This window comes from Podarcis gaigeae (genome assembly GCF_964106915.1).
Source record: "Podarcis gaigeae genome assembly, chromosome: 6".
Taxonomy (NCBI): Eukaryota; Metazoa; Chordata; class Lepidosauria; order Squamata; family Lacertidae; genus Podarcis; species Podarcis gaigeae.
The window spans coordinates 96,484,852-96,507,928 of NC_139682.1; the positions used below are offsets into that span (position 1 = coordinate 96,484,852).

Below are 23,077 nucleotides of genomic sequence, written 5' to 3' on the forward strand. Positions count from 1 at the left end.
GGTCTGATTTGGCAGAGACGTTAAGCAGCTTCTTTGCCACCTTGTAACTTTTAAAAAAACTGAGGGTAGTATCCAAAGTGATATATGTTATAGCCCAGAGTGTACTGCTTGAAAGGAGGGAGGGGGTATCACCGGGCAACTGCAACTCATTGGGTGTTACTAAAGGAAATGTTTGCATCCCATCCTAGGAGACAGAGTGCCTAGGATTTGAAATGTTTTTCTAGGTCTGGCATCAGTGTTAAGTTTCAACTTTGGGCAATAAATCAGTTCTCCTCTTGATACAGCTGCCAAGGGACAAGACTTAACATGCATAGAAATCTGTTTCTTTGTGTGATAAATCAATTCTGCAGTGCTGTTTCTCTCTATTTCAGGTCAGCCGGTAATGCTTTCTCAGCCTGCCGTGGTGCATTTTCAGGCACCCGCAATCCTTCCTGCCACTAATCCAGCCATTGCTGTCACTGGTGGAGTCGCACAACTACCAGGCCATGCTGTAAATGTATTGCCGCAAACTGTAGGAAAGAGTTTGACCTCCGGAAAACTTACTGAGGCTAAGCCTGTTCTTCATGCTGCTTCCCCAAATACTAGCATGGATGTAAGTTCTTTCTAACAAACGTCTGTAATTGGCCCTTGCACCTAGAGAGTTTTTGCTGCAAATCTTCTTTTAGGATTCCAAGAAAACTTGTAGAGCACCATTAGCAACAATTCAGGGCTCTTCTAGGGATTATAGAGGCAGAAGTTAAAAAAAAAAAAGGTTAAGTTTATGTATGTGACCACAGCAGCTCGGATACTTTATGCACAGAAATTGAAAGATGAAGAAGTTCCTACCAGAGAAGAATGGATAGGCAAAGTGATAGGCTATTCTGAATCAGCAAAGCTGACATGTAAAATAAGAGAACTTAATGATGATTGTTTTATGGTGGAATGGAAGCCTTTTTTTGACTATTTAAAGAGCTATAATATGATGAATTCATGAGCAGGATTTGAACTATGAGCAACAGAAATAATTAAAGATTATTGTATTATGGTTATGTGAAATTTGTGGAAATATAGTAAAATATATTTTAAAAAGTGATCCCACCCACACATTAGGATTATGAAGGAAACACAGAACTGGATACACTGTTTCCACCATTATGCCTATTTCCTATTTCCAATGTTGTGTCTGATCTGTTTTCCTGACTTACTCATTTCCTGATTTTTTCTCCTGGAGGTGGATGTGGCTGCAAGGATGCGCCAGTTTGAGTCATCCTCTTCCCTTCCCCAAGATTTTATCAATCCTCTTAAAAGAAAAATCTGTATGTAGATGGCATTGTTGAACTTCTTTTTCCCAGTTATGCTGAAGTTATTGTTGGAATATTGAGTGTGGTTGCAGGGCAGAGGAGCAAAGCTTTGTTGAGCTGTTTTTTCTGTACCAGGAGACACAGTCCCCACCCTCCCTGGAAGTTGCTGCCTCAGGGATTTTGCCAGCAATCTCAGGGCTAGCCATGCATTTCCATTTTTTTTGTCCAATTTTCAGCCACTTAAAAAAGATGCAGCACTTGGAAATGCAGGTGAGAACTAAAACCTTCTCTCCCAATTTCCCTCTCCGACCAGAAAACTGCAAGTTGTCCCCAATCCCAGTAATGATGCTGCGAGACACAAGAGTTGGGTTCAATAGAGGGCTGCAACTGCATTGAATGAGTTTTCACTGGTCTGCAATATAGATAAAAACTGGTTAGATGCCCTGTCTTCCCATACTTCCCCAGTAGGCGGTAATGTATCACTGCGGTGGTAAAACTATGACTGGGCTGGACCACTTCAAACTGAAGGTCTACATGGGGATGGAATGCAGGGAATGCCCTGCATTTTAAAAAGTCAGGGACAATTTTAAACAATGTTAGAACTTTGTTTTTATCCTAGTTTTTGGTGTGGAAAGATTGTGGGGGCATAGAGGAACAGGTCGTCAGAAGTAGTGCAGTTCAGTGAGAACTAAGCCTCTGTCACATGTTGTTAATTCGATTTATATACTGCCCTTCATCATAAGATCTTGGGGTGGTTCAAAGAATGTCACCTGTTGACTTGCTTGTTTGACTGACCCCTTCACTTCTCTCACACCTTAATGGTATGTCAGGTCACTTCTGGGGCCTTGGGGTCATTGAGGCTGACAGGATCCAAGAGTGCTTCCAGTTCCAGGTTTCCCTCAAGCCAGGGAGACTTGAAAATTTAGCTTCATTGAGCCTCTCTCTTCATCAGCCTGATGATTCAGAAAGCATAGCAGTGTGTCCTGCCTCCCCCCCCCCCGGCTTTGTCAATTGTCACCAGATTGTAAACATAACCAGGCAAAATTTCTCTGACTAAGCTAGATAGGAAGGAACCCACAACACTCCCAGAGAACAGTAAAAGCTCCATTTCCCTTAAAGAAACACAAGCCAAAATATTGGGGGCTTCCCAGCGGTGTTCTGTGGGAATAAATTGCAAGATTATTTGCAGAGCATTTAAATGCTAGATTAGCCAAGGCTGAAATACAAGCTGTAAACCATTGTAAATAGCCAAGACTGAAATACAAGCCTTAAAACATTTCAGGAGAATTTGGCTTGTGTATTACAAATAAATAGGATTATTAAATAAAGCTGTGTCTGACTGAAAAGAACACCGTGGTTTTAAATGCAGTGTTGCTTACATGGTGAATGCATCTTAATCAAATTTAGAGAAGGTTGAAGTTGAAATAAGAGTTCTGGATCAAAGCAACAAGAGCCATGGTAAGAATCTCCTGAATTTCATGTTTCTTTTTTCCAATAAACAATTTTGTTGGCTCCCTCCCCCCAATTTCCCCTCTCCCAATGTGTAACTTCATTGCTTATGTAACAATGTGCCCCTTTTTTTGCAAGTATGATAGCATTATAGCATTAACAAGTTCCCTGTCCCTCATTCATAGATGAATGTTCTGAGACGGCAGCAACGTATGATAAAGAACCGTGAATCAGCTTGTCAATCACGCAGGAAGAAAAAAGAATATATGCTGGGTTTGGAGGCCAGGTTGAAGTCAGCCTTGTTGGAGAACGATCACCTTAAGAGAGAGAATAGCACTCTGAAGAGGCAGCTGGATGAACTGGCAGTGGAGGTAGGTGTGGGGTTGTGAGAAATAAGCATGTTGAAGGAGATTGTTTACTGTGGTAACGTGCTGACAAGGGAACCTGGATTAATAAGCATTTCTAGGCTGGGGAATCTGCTGATCATGGTAACTTCTGCTTTATATGGATTCAGATGTAGTTGATCACTCTGCATCCTCTTCTTCACTTGCCCATGTACCACTTAAGAACCAAGGCTTTGGGACCTAGATCAGTTGAAGGAGGACATTGGGAGCATTGCCCTCCATTCGTATGCAGAATCTTTTATGCTATCTGAATTGGAGGGTAGACATGTTCAGCCTTGAGGATTCACATGTGCTCTTCAAGAATATGGGGTCACTTAAGCAATCTGAAGTATGTTGAGAAGGATGCCGTTGAAAGATCAAATAGAGTTCTGTTTTCCCTGTTGGTTGTTAATCAAGATCACAGCTGATGCTGTATTTGGGTGAATATGTGAGGAATGTCAACAATATTAAGTCACTATGATTGATGCTGCAACCCCCTTTTGGCACAAATAATAATGGCATTCTTAATGTTGGAAGGAGTGGAAAAATGCTGTCTGTCTTCACTCTTACTTTTCTCTAATGCTTTTCTTCTTTTCCAGAACCAGAATCTCAAAGGCTCCCCTCCAAAGAGAAGAGCACTCTGTGTGATGGTGCTCCTAGCCTTCGTAATGCTGAATTATGACAGACTAAGGTGAGGCTCCTTTCCAACACCCTCATCAGGCAACAATATACCCAGAGTTGGTTTCAAAACAGAGATGCATCCTTTGATTTTTATTCTCAAGCTCTGGTGGCTTACTGAGGTCAATAGGTAAAATCTCCTAATAGCTGATATCTCACTACAGCGTGAATCCACAGGACAACATTTTTCAGTAAACCTGGCCAACACTTTGGGTGAATCAGTTGTTCATACTAGAATCTGCAACAGCATCTATTGCAATGTATAGAGACTGCAAGGTAGAAGCACAAAGGTTCTTTGCCATTTCAAACCAGCATGGAAAAGGTTCCCTGATGACAGAAAGTTTGAAAATAAAGTTAGACAATGACAGTGTCAGGAGCAAGCTTTTCTCTTATGTTTATTCTTCTGGAAGATCCAGAAGAATAAACTTTGAGCCATCACATTAAAAAGAGTGTGGCTGTTGTTTTCCCTCACCTGGACTAATTCTGTATTTGTCAGTAGCTGGATGGATTATTCTTCTGAAATGCAGATCTCTCATTGGTGCCTTTGCCATCCATGTCGGTGCCCTTCCATGGAAAGTGAGGCAAGGTTGTATGGGAAATGCATCTTGAGAATGTTATATATGAGAAGTAGTGCCAGCGAAGGAGCCACTCTGAATTTCTGCCCTCTAATAGTGGAAAAAGGATGGCCAGACTCACTCACTGAACTGGGCCAGTTTATGTCGGACACAACCACTGGGCTTTTGAGCGTCAGTCAGAAAAGATAATATCAGTTGTGGGATCTCTGCTTTTCAAGAAATCAAGGGGGAAATTTGGACAAAGAGCTATTTCATGTTGAGAGCCATTAGTTTAGCTGGCGAAAGACAGAGAAACTCTTCACTCTTGCCACTGTGTAGTGTGGCAGTCTACAGATGCTGATCTAAAAACTCTTTGCAGACTAAGACTGTAACCCTGTGTACACTATTGAACACGGTGAGGCTCACTTTGAGCGACTGTAGAATTGTAGAGTTGGAAGGGATCCTGAGGATTATCTGGTCCAGCCCTCTGCAGTGCAGGAATATGCAGCTGCCCCATACAGGGATTGAATCTGCAGCCTTGGCATTATCAGCACCATGCTCTAGCCAAGTCTAAGTTTGTGCTGCATGCTGTTTTATAGTCAAAGCAAAAAAATCAGGTTGTCCTATACTGGGGCAATGAAGCAGTGACCACTCTCTTTCCAAAAAGAGAAAGGCCAGCAGTTATTTGTATTATTTGTATTCAGCACTGATTGGAAGATGAAAGATTCCAATGTTTATTCTAAAGTGGCCCAGTAGATGGTGCCTTAACCAGGTTAATTTGCAAGAATGGGCTGGCTGGAGCAAGTGTTGTGGAAGTTCTGTCTGAAGGGGGAGCAGTCTCTGCTCCTGGCATTTGCCAGCCCTTGTCAGTTTTTCATTTATGCTGTTGGAAGCTTCCCAGCTCTAATTCAAGGATTATTCTGTCCTCAGAAAACTTTTATAACCAGGCATATGTTTCAGATGATATCACTGTTGGCTGGAGCAGAGCAGTTACTGTACTGCTTAGATTTTTTTAAAAAAATCTGACATTTTAATTGCACAAGGGTTTGTTTTTTGGCCAGATTTACAAATCAGACCCAGTTAAGTTTGCTGGCATAGATGGATTTCCAATCCATCAATTTGACAGAGAAAGTGTCACTGGGCAAACGTGTGCTTTGCTAATCAAGGAAGATGGAGGGCAGGCTCTCTGCTGCACCATCTGATATCACAAGGTGGCTGATTATCCTTTGCTCCTTGAATTTCACCAATTCTGATCACAAGAGTAGGGAATAATTACATTTTTGCCCTGCCTTTCTTCCAGGGAGCTCGGGATGCACATGGTATTAATTTTATATCCTGCCCCCCTACCCAAGTAGGCTAGGACAATTTTTACCAGCCTCATCTTCCTTTCCTGCTGCTAATATTTCACACCATGGTTTCTATCTTTACAAGGAAACAATAGTTTGTTTTTGAGACACTGGCTAATTTTAGGAGGAAGAAAATACCTTTGGAGAAGTGTAGAGTAATGTATTAATGAGTCTGGCTCCTGATGTGCAGAACATGGCTTGCAGGAGGCTGGTGTTGTGTCTGCAATGTATCCTTGTCATGGGCAGCAGTACATCTATCTTCTGTTCCTTGCAGTTATCTGTGGAAATCTTAAACTCATGTTTTTGCTGGGAATTTGGCTCAAGAGTCCAGTATAATTGCATGTCCACAATTTATTGAAAGGCTATAGAAGGCTACTTGCTAATGAGGCCACAATTTGTGTTGTGAAACGCATCATGTGGTGAATGAAGTCATTGACCAGGCATCCAGATAGGCTCATTCATGGGTTTTGTGCTGTCTGGTGGAATTTTGTTTGGACAGGGACCGGTGATCCCTAAGCTTTGTTATTATTATAATTTTTAGTGGTTGTAGTAGTAATACTGTAGAACTTATTACCGTATTTTTCGCCCCATAGGACGCACCGGCCCATAGGACGCACCAAGTTTTTTGGGGGGGAAATAAAGAAAAAAATTTATTTCCCCCCCCCAGGCGCTTGTGGGGCCGGCAGCAGGGAGAAGCGCTCTTCTCCCCGCCGCCCGCCTGCAGATCAGGTCCGGGGACAGTGGGAGGACGCGCTGCGCCTCCCCGCTGTCCCCGGAGCTTGTGGGGCTGGCGGCCGGGAGAAGCACGCGTCTCCCCGCCGTCAGCCTCCAAACCACATCGGGAGACAGCAGGATGGCGGCGTTCCGCCTCCCCGCTGTCCCCCGACCTTGTGGGACTGGCGCTGCGGCTCTCCTGAAGCCTGGAGAGCGAGAGGGGTCGGTGCGCACCGACCCCTCTCGCTCTCCAGGCTTCAGCGAAAGCCTGCATTCGCCCCATAGGATGCACACACATTTCCCCTTCATTTTTGGAGGGGAAAAAGTGCGTCCTATAGGGCGAAAAATACGGTAATTATTTATTACCTAAAAGGTCTCCAAGTGACTTACAGTTAAAAAGATATATCTGTACATTGCACAGGTGGAAGAAAAGAAGAAAATGCTTTAAAACATTAACATTTCATACAACATATAAAAACAGAAACACCCCCTCCATAACAGCCCCTCCAGGGCTAAGCTGAACTAGCTGTATAAAACTGCATGTGAACCAGTTCAGAACAACTATGCCAATTTCTAATTTGATTGAGGTTAAGAATGCAAGCCACACCCAAATACGCTCTCTCTGGATTTTGACTGCTGGTACTTCTGTTGTTCTGTAGCCCTGAACAGAGATAGTTAATGACCAGTAACCATGCCTTCTAGCAAGATGCCATCAGTGTTTCAAAATGCTAAAAAAATCCAAATACTTAATGACAAAACTGAACACCACACTAAAATCAGACTCGCAGAATACTGTTTTCAACTAAATAAGGTGCTGTTTAGTAGTCTCTTAAAAGAAGACAATGCAGTAACCATATGGCTTTTCCTAGGTAAGGAATTCCATTGGTGAGCCTTTGCTGTCAAGAATAGTAAGCATTTTATTGGGGTAGTGAAACAACTTCCATCATCCCTGGCCATTGACCTTGCTGGCTGGAGCTGATGGGAATTGGAGTACAACAACTGGAGGAGTGGAGGTTCCCTTCTCCTGATTTATATAGCAGTTTCCAATGCAGTTTGCATATTATAGCTATAAACCTTATAATAACCATGTAGCCAGTGTGGAGAAGTGCTAAGGCAAAGAGAATAGTGTCTTGCTTAAGTGGGTTGATATTTCAGGTGAGGTGGGCAGGGATTTTCCAGTTATAGCTATAGCAACTTTTTAAATTACTGTTCTCCATTTGGAACAACTTTCCTTGTTTTATTGTTATAATGGTTCTGTCTGTTTTTATAATTGTGTATGCTGTTAATGTAACCCACCCTGGGACCTTCTGGTGAAGGGCAAGTGAGAAATTGTACAAATGCTGTAAATCAATTTAAGATCTGCCTTGGCTAAGGAGTTGCCAAATCTGAACAGTGAACCAACTCAAATGTTCCAGGCCTAGGTTCAGCTAAGCTATAGTATAGGTAAATGAATGGGGGAATCTGGCTGTGGTTCACTCCTGAAACTCACAGTTTTATCTTTTGCTTTCAGTGTGCTTGAATGGGGTCCCAGCTCTACTGAACTTCGTGGTAGTTCTGCCCACCAGAGCAGGCACCTTCTTGAATTCTCTGCAAGGGTACCTCAGGAAACAGATGGCAGGAATAATGATGGGTGAGTATTAAAGCATACATTATCTTGGCTTCCTGTTTCCAGCACCTTATACATACACAGGCAGTAAATGGGTGGGGTTATAGTGCTTAACAATTTCACTTGGACCCAGGGTCCATGATTGTGTTCAATGATGGTGGGTGTATATTATATTTTTGGCTTGGAGATGCTTGGAAAATAGTGAGGCACTGTGCTTCCCAAGCACTTCTGCAGCTGACATAATGGCCTCATCCCACCCCCTTCTCATCTTTGAGCTGTGAAGGCGGTCAGGGCCTTGCCCCTAAACCCCACTTCATCCCAAGTCAGGAATGAGAAGTGTATAGCCCTTTGAGCGCCTCTGATGTTCAATGTGGCAAGACTCCTCTGCTATTCTTTGTTGAGAGGGGCACGACCTGTGTTGGAAGCATGTTTTTGGAGGGAGTTTGACACTGAACCTGCCATGGTAATGTTTGTTTTGGTCACATCCAGGTTGGATTCCTGTAATACTCTCTTTGTGAGACTGCCTGTAAAAAAATATACTGTGGGTGCAAAATGCAGAAATTCTGACAGGCTCATTTATTAGGATAATATAACACAGATTACTACCAGATTATCTTTGTCCTGATTTGATCTCCATATCCAGTTCAATGTACATCTGAATCTGGCCAAGACCAGGCAGAAAGATCAAAGCTGGAAGCAAACTTCAGGTTGTAGATGGTGTTGGTTTGGGTGCTTGACACTGGAAGTGAGAGAGCAAATGGGCCAACAGTGCAGGAGAAGAGCCAAGATAGGAATTGGGGTTGAAAGGTGCATGGAAGTAGAAGAACTTAGCAAAATATAGGCATGAATTGGAGAAGCAAGTGTCAGGGAACAGGGAAAAAGCAAGACCAGAATCCAGACTAAATTAATAGGGGTGTGGGGCTTAAGCCACGTTCATTTGATAGAGGACAGGGTTTGACCTGGCGAGTGGGACACATGGTCAGCCAGTGCTCTTGGTTATTTTTGGCCAGTTGAATGTGTTTGAGTGTATGTGGGGTGAAGAGCTGCATTTCTGAACAAAATTGCTTTCCACTTTTCATGTTAAATTGACACAAACCAGCTTTCTGCGTCTCTAACAGGGTTCAGTGTCTGGCTGCATCCTGTGTGCTGACACCAAATAATAATTTGAAATAGTATTGTTGATTGTAGCAGTAGCTTTTTGCTCCAGTTCTTTGGGGCTCAAGAGCTATCCTGTTTGCAGAAAGCATGCTGCACATCTTTCCCCTTTCAGCTTCAGTGTAAGAGATGCTTCATTTCTTAGGAGGGTATGTAGATGCCAGCAGAGGCCCCTCTCCTAGTTTTTAGCTCATATGTGCTTTTGTGAAGCACGTTCTATCCTGGTTTCTGTCTTTAGCCTACAGCCTTCCAGGGCATACACTGTTCCAGCTCATTTTCATGCAATGATGTTTTTCCATTATGAATCTCTCTAGTATTGCTGAAAAATGTCTTTGACCATCTGGGTCTGCTGTTCTGGGGTATTGGATCAACATACATTTTGTTCAGAGAAAAACCTCCAAAAAATAGCCCCAATTTCAAATAGCTCCTTCAGCTGTAGCCTCCATCTGGAAAATGTGTGCTCCAAACATTGCGGCAACCTCTAGGAGTAAAGTTGGAAAGGCATTTGTGGGCAGGTTAGTTTTCCTTCTGCACAGGACAGATTGACACACTTTATAGCTCTGGCATGAAACAATAGGCATGAAAAGGAATTCAGTTCTCAAAATTGTAGTTTGAGAAGTCCTTGTCATGTCAAGGCAAGTCTGGGATTGTGAAGAACTGTCCCAAAATCTGGAATGGGGATCACACGCACGTACACACACACACACACACACACACACACACACAAAAACACTACACCTTGATTTCCTGCTCTCTGCTACTGGAACTAGAGATGAGGACTTGAACCTGAAGAGCAGTAGGTAGAAGCAACTTCTTTGACCAGGCAGTGGTAGAAGGCCAAACTCCTCGTATTTTATGCTAGGTTTGACCAATCCAGAGGCTTCATACTGCTTGCCAGCCTTTGTTATACCATTTCCCCTCACCCTTCTGTGCCTGAGGAGGACCCTGAAGCTTGCGTGTACGCAGCCCCAGGTGGCTGAGCAGGCTAGGTCCCAGCTGTGGGCCATGAGGGCCCACTGGAGAGAGAGGTGGTATGCTTGGGTGTGTTCGGCTCCATCTTAACATCCAAGTCAATAAGCAGCACCCACACAGATAAAATCCTTTGAAAATTATTAAGTTGGGGAATTGTAGATATCAGAGCCAGCAAAGTGTAGTGGTTACAGAGTGTTGGACTAAGACCTGGGAGACCAGGGTTCAAATCCCCACTCAGCCATGAAGTTCACTCTGGGACCTCAGGTCCCTCCTTCACTCTCTCAGCCTTCCTCTCTCAGGGCTGTTATAAGGATATAATGTAGAGGCAGAGTACTGTGTGTGCCACCTTGAGCTCCTCAGAGGAAAGGTGGGATAGAAATGAATAAATACAATGTCTCTTTTAATTTGGCCAGTGGTTGCACCTTGATTTACACACATAGGTAACTTTCTCAAGTTCTCTTTCTCGCAACTAATGCATAGTTAGTTTGGCAGGAAAAAAACCTTTTGCAGAAAAGTCTGCTTTTAGAAACTTTAACCCGCCTTATTTCTGTAATTGTAAGTTATTTTAAACTATTTTTAATATTGTGCTGTAATGTTGTAACCCGCCCCAGGATCTTAGGGTGAAGAGTGGGTAATAAATTAAATAATAAAAATAAATACTGATTATAGTCAGATTATCTAGATCTTTATAAAATTCTGCTTTCAGCATTTCTCTTGTCCTGCCCCACTCCCAGCAGTTCAAGACAAGGTTCCTTCCTGTGTCTGACTGTCTGAGCATTTCAAGGATATGTTTACATCTCTTCTTGGTCTGTTTCTGTGTGTGTGCATTTGGTCCTGATGCCCCAAGTGAGCCTGTGGCTTCTGCCTGCTCCATGTATAGCCTGAAAAGCATTTGCCTTCTTCTCTGCTAATGCTCTTGTTGGCTTGTTACAGAGGTTTACTTTAGGCAATAGATGAGATGTGCACTTAATCATCTCCAGATTGAAGCTTTGGCTTTTTCAGCTAATAGGTTGTTCCATCCTATTGGAGCCTTTCCTTTCCAGCGTTTTTTTTAATGGCCAGCCACAGATGTGCCGAAAGCATGAATAGCTGAGAATGTTTTGGAAAGCAGGCAGCAAGACAAGAAGCTTTGTAATGTCTTTGCAAGAAAGATTCTATAGGCACAAGCGCTTGAAGGTGCACTAGCTGTGTGTCTGCTTGAGCTCTGCAGAATAAATACCATTTGGAGAGGAGCTTGGAGAAGTAAAATTATGCCATGGATTCCTGACCTGTTTGGGTCCTGTATCTGCTGTCTTGCCTGCATCTTAGATCACAGAGACAGAGGGTCATGATGCTGATGGAGGTGGTGTGGGTCTCCCCTTTGCATTTTGTTTGGCCCTCGCTCCTGCCCAGCCCTTTCCTTCCTGATGTTGTTGCCTCATCTGTCTTGCCTCTCTGAGCGTTGTTTGGCCTGGCCTGGTTTTATTTCATTTACACCTGCTGCCTCTAGTTCTCTTCTCTCTTTTCTCCCCTGCCCTCCACCCTCTCCAGTTTGTCTTTTTCACATTCCATTCCACTGAGACTGCTTCCCAAGGTTCCAGGAACCATTTTCTGGACACATTTAATGGCCTCTTCTCAGCTCTAATCTGCAGCCAGGCACCATACAATCCTCGCCTCACTCTCCAAACTGAGCTTTTGTGAGACCTCCATCCTGCCAGTTCTCGTGCATCCTGACTGCCCACCTTGTGTCTCCTCCCTCCTCCCGTTTGCCATATTTAAGGCCTCCTATTTGGTATCTTGCATTTCTTCCACTCTAACTTTCATTCCTTTTTTTTTCAAGTGCAAGCTTTAGGATGATGGCTTCCTTTTTTTTTTTTAAATAATATTTATTAAAGTTTTCCAATTAATTACAAATTAATAAAACATCCAATTTCAGATCTTTTTCCAATTACATCCTTTCAGGACTTCCCCTTCCCTCCCCCCCTTGTATTCCAAATCTCTCAAATAAACAGATAATCTCAACAAGTTCTTCTCCTCACTTCAAACTTGTTATCCTTAACCCAAAATTTTTTTTTTTTTATAAAAAAAATTATTTTCCATTCCCCTAAAATCGGCTTAGTCCCTCCACGAGTTCCCCACTTTAGAATACCATGTAGATGTATATAGCCTAAATAAAACATAGTTTACGCCCTTTGGGTTCCACATTTCCCACCCCCCCTTTTCCCGGTTGCGTTCCCAATATTCCTCAATGTCCGATATTTCCACGTCTCTCTAAGTCATAGTCCTTTGCCAGTCCTCTTTAGTTTCGCATGTCCAATCATGAAAGGATTCTGTCTCAAAGAAAGGCCCATTTTTTCCATCCAGATTTTTATATCCAGGAGTGAAAAACTCCAAATTATAATCCTTAAGCTTGTCAAATCTGGATGTCCCAAATGTCCCCACTTTCGACTTAGTCCAATTCTTGTTGTTTTGTTGTTCTTATTGGCCACACTCCTCTTTCTATTTCTTTCTGTCCCTGTTTTCCTGCACAAATGTCCTAATTCCAAAAGTTAGTTCCTTTGCAGAGGCTTGTTGCTCAGAAACAAAACATTACGTCAAGTTCCTTTCATTCCACAACGGATGATTCCATTGTCTTCTTCGGTATACTGGCCTCTGTAGTCATAATAATGTTCCATTTCTGCAGTTTCCCAGGAGATAAAAAATTCTGTTCAAATTTCCAACTAAAACCACTTGTGATATCCCTCGGCTCCTCTAGGTGGATTGCAAAAACTGAGTTCTCTTCCAGATCACATCCATTAGCCCTAGTAACTTTGTAATCCTTATTTAAAGCAATTTGTGTCCAATTTATAACAAATATAACCTGCAAAGTCCTTGTGACATAGTCTCTATCTTGTTTTTCTGCTTTGACAGCTCTTTGACAGCTGTCAAAACTTGCCTTTCTCCTCTCCAAACACCGTCATCGATCGCTCCCGGGGTTCCAGGGGGGGGGGTGTTTTTAAGTCCAAATTCTACTTTCCTCCTCCAGCTCAATCTCATATTCTTCACTCGTGAGGTTCCAAACTTGCCAAAATGATGTTATTCCGATCTTAGTTATCAAATCCTTTGTTTTGACCCTTCTACAATGGAGGGGGTGGCTGACTTCCTTTTTTGCGCCTCCCCCGCTCGCTCCGAAATTTTTAAAATTTTGTCCCTCTTTTTAGTCCAGATTCCAATTACTTACGGGTTGTTCTTTTAGGTCCAAATTTTCAAAGGAAAAAGCCAGCGCTCTCCGCCGGATGGCATGCGGCTTCGCACGGCAGGGATGGCAGAGGACTCAAAACACCACGCTTCTCCCCGGCACCCGATCCTTAGCCTTTAAAAAGGCTCCTTCACGAGTCGGGAGGGCGCTAACGGTGCCAGCCGAGTCTCCATGTCCACGGCCCCCGTGGCCGTGGTTTTTAAGGGTCCCCGCATCGCCGGTGCGGTAGGACCCAGCCCCTGCCGTGCAGGCTCCCTCCGGAGCTCGGAGGGAGTCCGCCATTCGGCGATGGCGCCGACCCGGAAGTAGGATGATGGCTTCCTAATCTACTTTTAAACCATTATGACTACTGTTTCTCTCCCTCACCACCCCCATTTCATGGGCCTAACTGTTCAAAACAAACAGCATTCAAAACGGTTAGCATCTGCTGCACTGGAAGGGAGTAGGCGGGTAGCTATTCCTTAGGGTTTTTCTTTGAAATGTACAGGGGTAGGTCATTTGGTTGAGCATGCGAGCACTGTCTCAAAGTAGCAATGTAACTAAGATGAAAATAATGGTGCAGGCCTTGATGGGGAAGGAGACAGGTGTATTCCCTATTGTGGGCAGTGACATGACCGTTGCAGTCCTGGAGTTACGCGCATAACAATTGGACAAGAATGAAAATAGCCTTTACTGAGCATTTTTATTTAATTATGTACAATGGTACCTCTGGTTGCCAATGGGATCTGTTCCGGAGGCCCGTTCACAACCTGAAGCGCCGTGTCTGCGCAGGTGCGTGTTGTGATTTGGCGCTTGTGCACATGTGCGAAGCGTGATTTAGCGCTTGTGTGCAAGCGGCAAAACCCGGAAGTAACCCTTTCCGGTACTTCCAGGTTGCCGCGGGACGCAACCTGAAAAGATGTAACCTGAAGCATCCGTAACATGAGGTATGACTGTATCTCCATCAATGTATATTTAATGTTTATTTTATATACATTTAATATATAATATACATTAAATATAGTTAATACACACACCTAACACATTTAAAATACAAGGGGTGGCTCCTTGCTTGAAATCTACATTTTCTGGTATTTCCTATTCTTTTTTTCTTTTTGCAGGGGGGAGCAGAAAGAGAAGGAGAGGGACTAACCAGGGAAGCAATCTCATATTGTTGAGAGCTGTGGAACCCCTTCCCCTCCTCCTCGGTTAATGCACTGCACCTGATTCATGTTTTACACTTGCCACTGCACAACCCTAACACAAAAAAAAATTAACCTGGAAAGTATACTGCATTTACAGTTTCCCTCAGAAGCCACAGAATGGTCTAGCCAGAGAACCCAGCCCCCATCTTTGTCCCTAAGTGTTATTTCCCACACTTTCTTTCCCATCCTGGACAAAATGTCCTAGATTCTTTGAGCAAAACAGAATAATTTTTGGCAATTGAAACTTGCCCATTGGTTGCTTTTAATTCCATTTATGAATTCCATCCCATAAAAATCTAAGCAATTTCACAAAGCAATTATGCAGTTCCATATATAAAAGAATTAAAAACTCTTCCATACGTAAAAACAATTAAAATCATTTTCAGATTATGCATGTCTTTATTTTATTTGGGCTGATGTTATCTTTTTTGCAGTTTGCTTGTTTTTAAATGAGGATAGTGTAGTCCACCCCCTTATTGCAATGACAGCTTAGATGCACTTGTTTGCTTTTCTCCTGGGACATATTTGTGTCCTGAAGTATGGGTGGTGGTGGTGAGATGAATTCCATCGAACGTCTGTTGTGTTTAACAACTCTTTGTCTTCCAAGATAAGTAAGCCACCTCACTCACGTGGGATCTAAAACAGAGGCAGCTCTTCTTTCCACAGATGGTTTCAGCAGCCTTGTATTGTTATATGGCTTTGTATTTTTGATGTTTCATGTTTGAAATCAATTTATTATACAGGCATGCAGCCTATAAAAAAATATTCAAAGGAATACAAAATAAAACTATCCTATAAAGGATAAACTAAACAGCATATATATATATATATACACAATCTTCACATTTCTTTTCTTCAAGGTATGTCTCCTTTGAAGAAATATCTAAGGCTTTGTATTCCCCCCTTCTAGGTATAAACATTCAGTTTCGAATAATAAAGCGTTGATGGTAGTTACGGAGGAACCAATAATATACATTTCTCCCCCACCTTGCCAGCCAATGATCAATCGCACAGAGTCACTGAGGTAAGCAACCTGCTCAGTCAGGATGGTGGTGTTTCGTGTCTGATAAGCCCAAGGACTTGTAACTAGTGGCTATGCAAAGTTTTTCCAGGTGCACACTGCCAAAGCTTTTAGTTTAGACTCCTTTTCAAAGTTCCCTCTACAGAGATGGTTCTCTTAGACTGTTCCATAATGTTATTGGAAAGTTGTGCTGACACTTGCGTATTTGCTTCTGTTGCTGCTTGCAGGACTCTCAGTGTCTCATTTAGATCAATTTCTGTCTTCTCTTCCTCTGAGACTACCATAGCCGCCAATGGTCTCCTGTTTTCTTTACTCCCACCATTTTGTGGAGCTAATTTGTACCCTATATATAATAGTCCTTCCAGGTTAAGCTTTATTTCAGTTTACGGGGTGTCGTATCCAATGGAATGGGTGTTCACTCTGTCATGAGACACTAGACCAGGAGCAAAGGCTTGTGGGAAGTAGGCTGGACTCCCTCAGTTTTCCCTCTTGTCTAGATGCAGACAGTCTGCACGTTGTTGTTTTTTTCCACACACAAAAACCCCCTTTCCATTGCTCTTTACGTTTGGTTGTTCTGCTTATTTGCCACTTTTCTTTTATTCCTTAGTTGTTTACTTACACTGATAAATTTTCCAGAACCGGTGCCCTTGCCACATCACCAATAGCCATTCCCGCATTCAGGCATGGCGGCCCTCTATCGGCTCGCTCTTTTTCTTTCCCTCAGTACCCTCAGCAGCTGCCACCATTTTTCTGGGATCACAACTTTATTTCTTTCATTTTGGTGTGTGTGCTACTTGTGTGACTGCTGGTATGGCATTTGCCTTGATTTAAAAATGACTTGGCCACCTCCTCCCAGTTCGCTGTTTTTACACCAGCAACAGAGTGAGTGTTCCTATGAAGTCCCTGCCTGCCGCCTTCTATTTGCCTTTGAAATTGAGTCCTGCCCGACTGCCTCCCGGTTCACTTTGGCAGCAGCAGAGTGCCAGCCCCTCGTCCTTGTCCTCCTCGTCAGCAGCTGTGACAAGGAGAGAGAGTGTAGCTTCTGTTCTTCCCCACTCCCAGTCCACAGTGTGGCAAATGGAATTGAGTGTTTATTTGGTGAAAATCAGAGGCTATCTCTGATCCCCTCCAAGTGGACCTGTTTGTGACCAAGGTGAATTGACAGCTGCTCCGTTATTTTCAAGGTTTCAGGACACTCAGGAGGAGGCATGGGATGCACTGATAGTTCCATGGCCACGGGGCCTGCCTTACACCTTCCTCCTCTCAATCAATCTTACCACATGTTCTTCGCAAGGTCAGACAAGAAAAGGCAGAATTAGTTCTAGTTGCTCTCTTTTAGCCTCGCAGGCCATGAATGACAGAACTTCAAGCCCTGTCAATCACTCCGCTATTCCTTCTACCTCTCTCTCCAACATTGCTGTAACAGGTTCCACTACTATACCTGTCTCCTCAGTGGCTGAAACTGACTGGCATTTGAGTGTCACAGCCTAAAAGTGCCACAGTTTAGACTACGCAGTTGTTTCAACGATCCTAGCCTTCAGATGCCCTTCGACAAAATGTCTTTACCAATCTACATGGATGGCCTTTACATCTTGGTGCTCAGAATCCGGCCTGCAACCTCACAAGATATTGATTCAGACATTCTTCAGTATCTCCAACATGGACTACAGATAGGCTTAAGGCCTAATACTCTCAAAAGACACGTCTCATCCATTTCCTCCATTCTGAGTGCTACTGGTAGGCCTCCCTTATCCCAGGACTGGTTAGTGAAACACTTTCTCAAGGGTTTTGGTACGTCAACACCCACCTGTGGCACATCGCTTTCCCACCTGAAATTTACACTCAGTCCTCACAGCTCTTCAGAGACCTCCATTCAAACCTCTGTGTCTTGTACCCCTAAGGATCCTTTCTTTCAAAGTTCTCTTTGGTGGCAATCACTTCGGCATGCAGAGTGTTGGAGTTTTCAGCCCTTTCTACACCTAAACATCTTTGTATTTTCCACAAGGATAAATCACACTGTCACTCTGAAGACAGACAATTCTGTAACCCCAATAAAGATACAGATCAAGATCCAAACCTCAAATCAATATTGCTATTACTCAATATTAGTTTTTGAATTTTCACAATGTTTCCTTGTTCCGTTATTGTCTTATGGCTATTTCTCTGAGCTGCCCAGATCTGTGGAAAAGCATGAAGCTCCTGTGTTACTGAAAGTGTAACATTTTCCAATGGCTAAATTACTCATAGGACGCAGGTGGCGCTGTGGGTTAAAGCCTCAGCGCCTAGGACTTGCCGATCGAAAGGTCGGCGGTTCGAATCCCTGCGGCGGGGTGCGCTCCCGCTGCTCAGTCCCAGCGCCTGCCAACCTAGCAGTTCGAAAGCACCTCCGGGTGCAAGTAGATAAATAGGGACCGCTTACCAGCGGGAAGGCAAACGGCGTTTCCGTGTGCGGCTCTGGCTCGCCAGATGCAGCTTTGTCACGCTGGCCACGTGACCCGGAAGTGTCTCCGGACAGCCCTGGCCCCCGGCCTCTTGAGTGAGATGGGCGCACAACCCCAGAGTCTGTCAAGACTGGCCCGTACGGGCAGCGGTACCTTTACCTTTACCTTTAAATTACTCATAAAACAACTGTGGTCAGTGAATTGGAATTGGAATTATTGAAATTAACCCAGGTCATTACTGAGACTCTCTATATCAGTGTCAAAACAGCTTTTTGTCTCACTTTTCAATATCTTTATCGGTTGTAGAGAGGTTTATAATGACCCTCCCTCCAGCATATGTTTGTTTCTCAATAAAAATATAACTGTAGTATTGCATTTTACAGGTTGAGGCATGAGCTGCGAGGCTGGGTTCATAGACATGAAGAAGAAAGGACAAAATCAAGGATGTTAAATAGTCAGCATCAAAAAGCTCAGCCCATCCAGGTATGTTTATGCTTCTGCTTGTTACCTTGTGCAAGAAAGTGGCTGAGATGGCCAGTTGTCACTCCTGTAATCAGATTCGATGATACAGCAATCATGATTAAATTTGTTACCTGCCCTTCAGCAGTAGGTCTTAGGGCAGATTACACTATTTAAAATATATAATTTAAAATATTTAAGCCTATTACATTCACAGGAATTGAGTGGGTCCTGAAAGCACACCTCTCAGGTGCCAAAGGCCAGGGTAAAGAGGTGCATCTTCATTCTCTGAAAGCTGCATAGTGAAGAAACCAGACACGTCTCTATGGGGAGGGGGATTACTACAGAGAATGCCCTATCCTGGGCTGCCACTGAGGGAGATGGAACTACCAAGAAGGCCTCCTCTGCTGGGAGGGTAGGAGGTGGCCTTTCAGATATTTGGGGCTTAAGTTATTTAGGGGTTTGAACACTAACATGACCATCTTGAATTGGTCATGGAAACGAACTGCCAGTCAATGCAGTTCTTTTAGAACAGTTGTAAAGGCAACCCCAGCCAGTAATCTGGCTGCTGCATTTTCAACTAGTTGAAGTTTATGAGTCATCTTCAAGGGCAGCGCCACGTGGACTGCATTGTGATAATCCAGTGTGGAAGTTACCAGAACAAGGAGTACGGTGGCCAAGTCAGGATGATGTCTGAAGTTCTGCGTCACGTTGATTGCTTGGATTATATGCTATAGTTTCCCTGTAGCCCAAATAATTTGATACAAAAAAAAAAGTTTTAAGCGTTAATTGTTGTAAAGGATTATGAACCCCTATGAACATTTCTGCGCACAAAACGTACCTTCAATGTTACTAAAAGAAAACTGTGGTGATAGCCATTAAAAACTGCTATTGGAGTGGGAGATCAAAGATGAGATGGTAAAGGCGACAATGACTAAATGGGCTATAGACATTGATTACAATATAGAAATGTCTGCTTGAGAGAAATTGGGGAGGGGGACCATGATTTTCTCTGCCTGCTATCTTATTAAGGAAAACTTACAAATGATGATGTACCAGTGGTACCTGAAACCCAGCAAATTGGTGAAAATGCACAGGAAATCATCTAATTTATGCTGGAAGTACCACGAGGTAGAAGGAACCCTGATGCACATGTGGCAGTCATGTAAATATGCCAGAGAGTATTGGAAAATGATCCATACAGAGTAGTATACGCGAAAAAATGGAAAGAAAAAGAGATACCCACTAAAGAAATCTGGCAGAATAAATTGATAGAATATACAAAATTAGTAACTGTGACTGCAAAATTGAGAAACAAAGACAAGTTACAGATAAGAGAAGAGTGGAAAATAGTTTTGGAAAATATTTTAAGAGGATACAATGTTCAAACTAACCTACAAGTAGGAGTTGACATATGAGCAGCAGATAACATCATATAAAGGAAGACTTGGGATGCAAATGGGTAGAATATCAGGATATGCAGCCAATCAAGGTTTGCTTAGAATGTCTTGGAGAGATGGACTAGGAAGTGGCCCAGAGTGCCTTCCATCAGCTTCAGTTGGTAGCCCAGCCACACCCCTATCTGGATAGGGATAGCCTAACTACTGTTGTCTATGCTCTGGTAACCTCTAGGCTGGATTACTGCAATGCTTTATACATATGGCTGATTCTGAAGATGGCTTGGAAACTTCAGCTGGTGCAGAATTCAACGGCTGGGCAGCTCACCAGAGCAAGATGCTTTGAGCATATTGCACCAATCCTGGTCTGACTGCACTGGCCCAATTCAAAGTGCTGGCTTTGACCTATAAAGCCTTAAATGGCTCAGGAGTACAATACCTCAAGGACTGCCTCTTTCCATATCAACCTACCCGACTATGAGATCATCTTCTGAGGCCCTTCTTTGTGTGCCTCCTCCTCAAGAGGTCCGGAGGGTGGCAACACAAGAACAGGCCTTCTCTGTAGTGGCTCCCCGTCTGTGGAACGCTCTCTCCAGGGAAGTTTGCCTGGCACCTTCATTATATACCTTTAGGCACCAGGCAAAAACGTTCCTTTTTAACCAGGCCTTTGGTTGATTTAATTGACATCCTATGCCCCTTTAAAGTTGGGGGGCGGTATTTGGTTCTTGTTTTTATTTTGATTATGTATTTTGTTGTTTTTATATTCTGATTTTGTTCTGTGAACTGCCCTTCAGGTATAGAGCAGTGTATAAATTCAATAAATAAAATAGATAAAATAAATCCTATGAAAAAGGATATATGAAAAAGGAAAAAGAATACTGTAGGGTGTTTGTATAAAAGCTGTCTAAATGCATAAAAGAAAGAGCAAACTATGGTGATATCCAGCTAAGTCATACACAGAGTAGGCCCATTGAAATCAGTGTACTTAAGTTTATTGATTTCAATAGATGTACTCTGACTCAGTTGGATTATGACCCTGATAATTCTTACATCTATGTACCTGATTACTGAAGATGATTTTATATTTTATAGTATTTAATGAGCCAGAAAATTAACTGGAATTCCATGTTCATATATACAACCTCCACAGAAGTTTTTAAAAAATAGATTGGCCCATTGCATGCACACCGCAAAACGATCATGTTCAGTTGAGTGAAGAGTAATTTCTCTCTGTGTAATCACACTGTCTCTCCACCCCACCCCACCCCAGAATGCTTCAGGAGAAAAATCGAATTCTGAGCTGATGGCTCTTCCATACACAGACAACAGTGTTGGGTGAGTGAAGATGGGATCTTCCATTGTAATATTTTGATGGCATTACTCTTCCATTGGATGCAAGTTCTAACATTTTCCCTAGAGAAGAAAATTCCTTGGTCTCCCTTGCCCCAGTGCAGCAATAATAAAAAAATAATAAATCCAAACTAAATCCTACTTGTAAAGGACCACTGAAACTTGAAATGATAGTTGATTTGCTGAAGGCGTCCTGGCTGGCAAGACTGGCAGTTCCCCTCGAATTTAGCTTTCATCCATTGTCTTCTGAGAATCATAAAGAGAGGCTTCTTCTAATTGGGAGCTATCTGTTAGTTGATTTGTCCTCCACAATTTTTCCAACTCCTTTTTGCAGGAAATTAATATTGTGTCTATCACCATGAAATTGCAGGAGTGAATTTTATAAAACTGAGCATGTGTGTTTCAGATAGTATTTATTTATTTATTTATTTATTTATTTATTTATTTATGGCATATATATACTGCTTAATCCTTAGCATTTGTAAGTGATATGCATAAAAATAAAAAATACAGAGAATAAAAAAAATTCAGTGGAACCTCGGTTTTTTAATGTCTCCGTTGACAGACATTTCAGAACCCGAACGCCGTAAACCCAGAAGTAAATGCTTCTGTTTTTGAATGCACCTCGGAAGTCGAACTTCTGAGGCGGCTTCCATTTTGAATTTCCCTATTGTATTGAGGCTTCTGTATTGAGTTTTTGGTTTTGGAATGTTTCGGAAGTAGAATAGTCTTCCAGAATGGATTACATTCAAAAACCAAGGTTCCACTGTAAAAATTATTCATGAAACCAGACAGAAACACTGCCTTCAAATGCCTTCTGCAATAAGAAAGTCTTTGTCATGTGCTGGGAGTTCAGGAAGGAAGTGACTGTATAATCTCAATTGGGAGGGAATTCTACAGGCTTGAGCCTATGACCCCGAATGCCTGGCTTCTAGTAGTTATGAGCCATGCATCTGAGCCCTAACGGAGACTCCCTCAAAGACCTGAGTGATCAGGCAGAGATACAAGTGACCAGGTGATCCTTAAGATATCCTGGACCCAAATTGTTAAGGACCTTGTAAATTAATACAAGAACCTTGAACCTGGCCTAGGAACAAGCCACTACAAATTTTTAAGCACATTATTAAATAAGGTCCTGTGCTTCATTATAGTGTCCTGTGCATGCAATTCTTCTTGGTTCTAGCATTTTCTTCTCATGTATTTCAGCAGGAACTCAGGGAATGAGCTACAAGTTTATTATGCTTCTCCACGAAACTACCAAGATTTGTTTGAAGCAATTCACAGAAGGGGAGATACATTCTATGTGGTATCATTCCGTAGGGTAAGTGTGTTATGGTTCATTGCAGAACGTATAGAGGAATCCATTGCAAATTTGGAGGGTATAATGCCCCCCTCCAAGAAATCTTGATAATCATTTTAAGGGATGCCATCATTTCTAATCTCTTCCAAAAACTGCACCTCCTGTGGTTCTTTAGTGGGAAGAAGAGGCAGGGATCCATTTATATTATTTAGTCATGATAGTGAAACTGTTTTAAAGGCTTGTTTGGGAAGAATTAGGCTTTGGCTAAGCAGCAGAGGGTGAGATTTTCCCTCTTCCTATGGACCTCTTCACAGTTAACAATTTTTCCAGGAGAAAAGAGGAGAACTGTGCCTCGTGGGGACAAGAAGATGCGAGCACATAAATTACCACATCCAGGCCTTTATATCAGAACAATTAGGCATGCACCCAGTTTTCCATTGCACAGATGGATCCTTGCTGTCCTGTCCATCAAGAAATCTGTAAAAGCTTTTTTTTCTAATGAATAGACAGTGCAGTCTCAGGAAGAATAAACACAGCAATATTAAACTCCATTTTGTGCTAGTTCCGGTGT

At 42.8% G+C, this 23,077-nt stretch overlaps 1 protein-coding gene and 1 long non-coding RNA gene across 3 annotated transcripts in view; one reads left to right on the forward strand and one right to left on the reverse strand.

Moving 5' to 3' along the window:
• Window positions 1–23,077, reverse strand: part of LOC310846878 — a 196,623-nt gene that overhangs the window by 139,426 nt on the left and 34,120 nt on the right. The gene's annotated exons all lie outside the window — the stretch shown is intronic.
• Window positions 1–23,077, forward strand: part of ATF6 (activating transcription factor 6) — an 84,718-nt gene that overhangs the window by 9,661 nt on the left and 51,980 nt on the right. Inside the window, exons 7-14 of one of the 2 annotated variants that reach the window (XM_083743861.1) lie at window positions 372–592; window positions 2,915–3,100; window positions 3,712–3,803; window positions 7,915–8,034; window positions 15,449–15,562; window positions 18,384–18,483; window positions 21,127–21,191; window positions 22,413–22,527. In XM_083743861.1, coding sequence (XP_083599987.1) covers window positions 372–592; window positions 2,915–3,100; window positions 3,712–3,803; window positions 7,915–8,034; window positions 15,449–15,562; window positions 18,384–18,483; window positions 21,127–21,191; window positions 22,413–22,527 — 1,013 coding nt within the window. The remainder of the gene's footprint in view (window positions 1–371; window positions 593–2,914; window positions 3,101–3,711; window positions 3,804–7,914; window positions 8,035–15,448; window positions 15,563–18,383; window positions 18,484–21,126; window positions 21,192–22,412; window positions 22,528–23,077) is intronic. The other variant, XM_083743862.1, reaches the window with a different exon arrangement.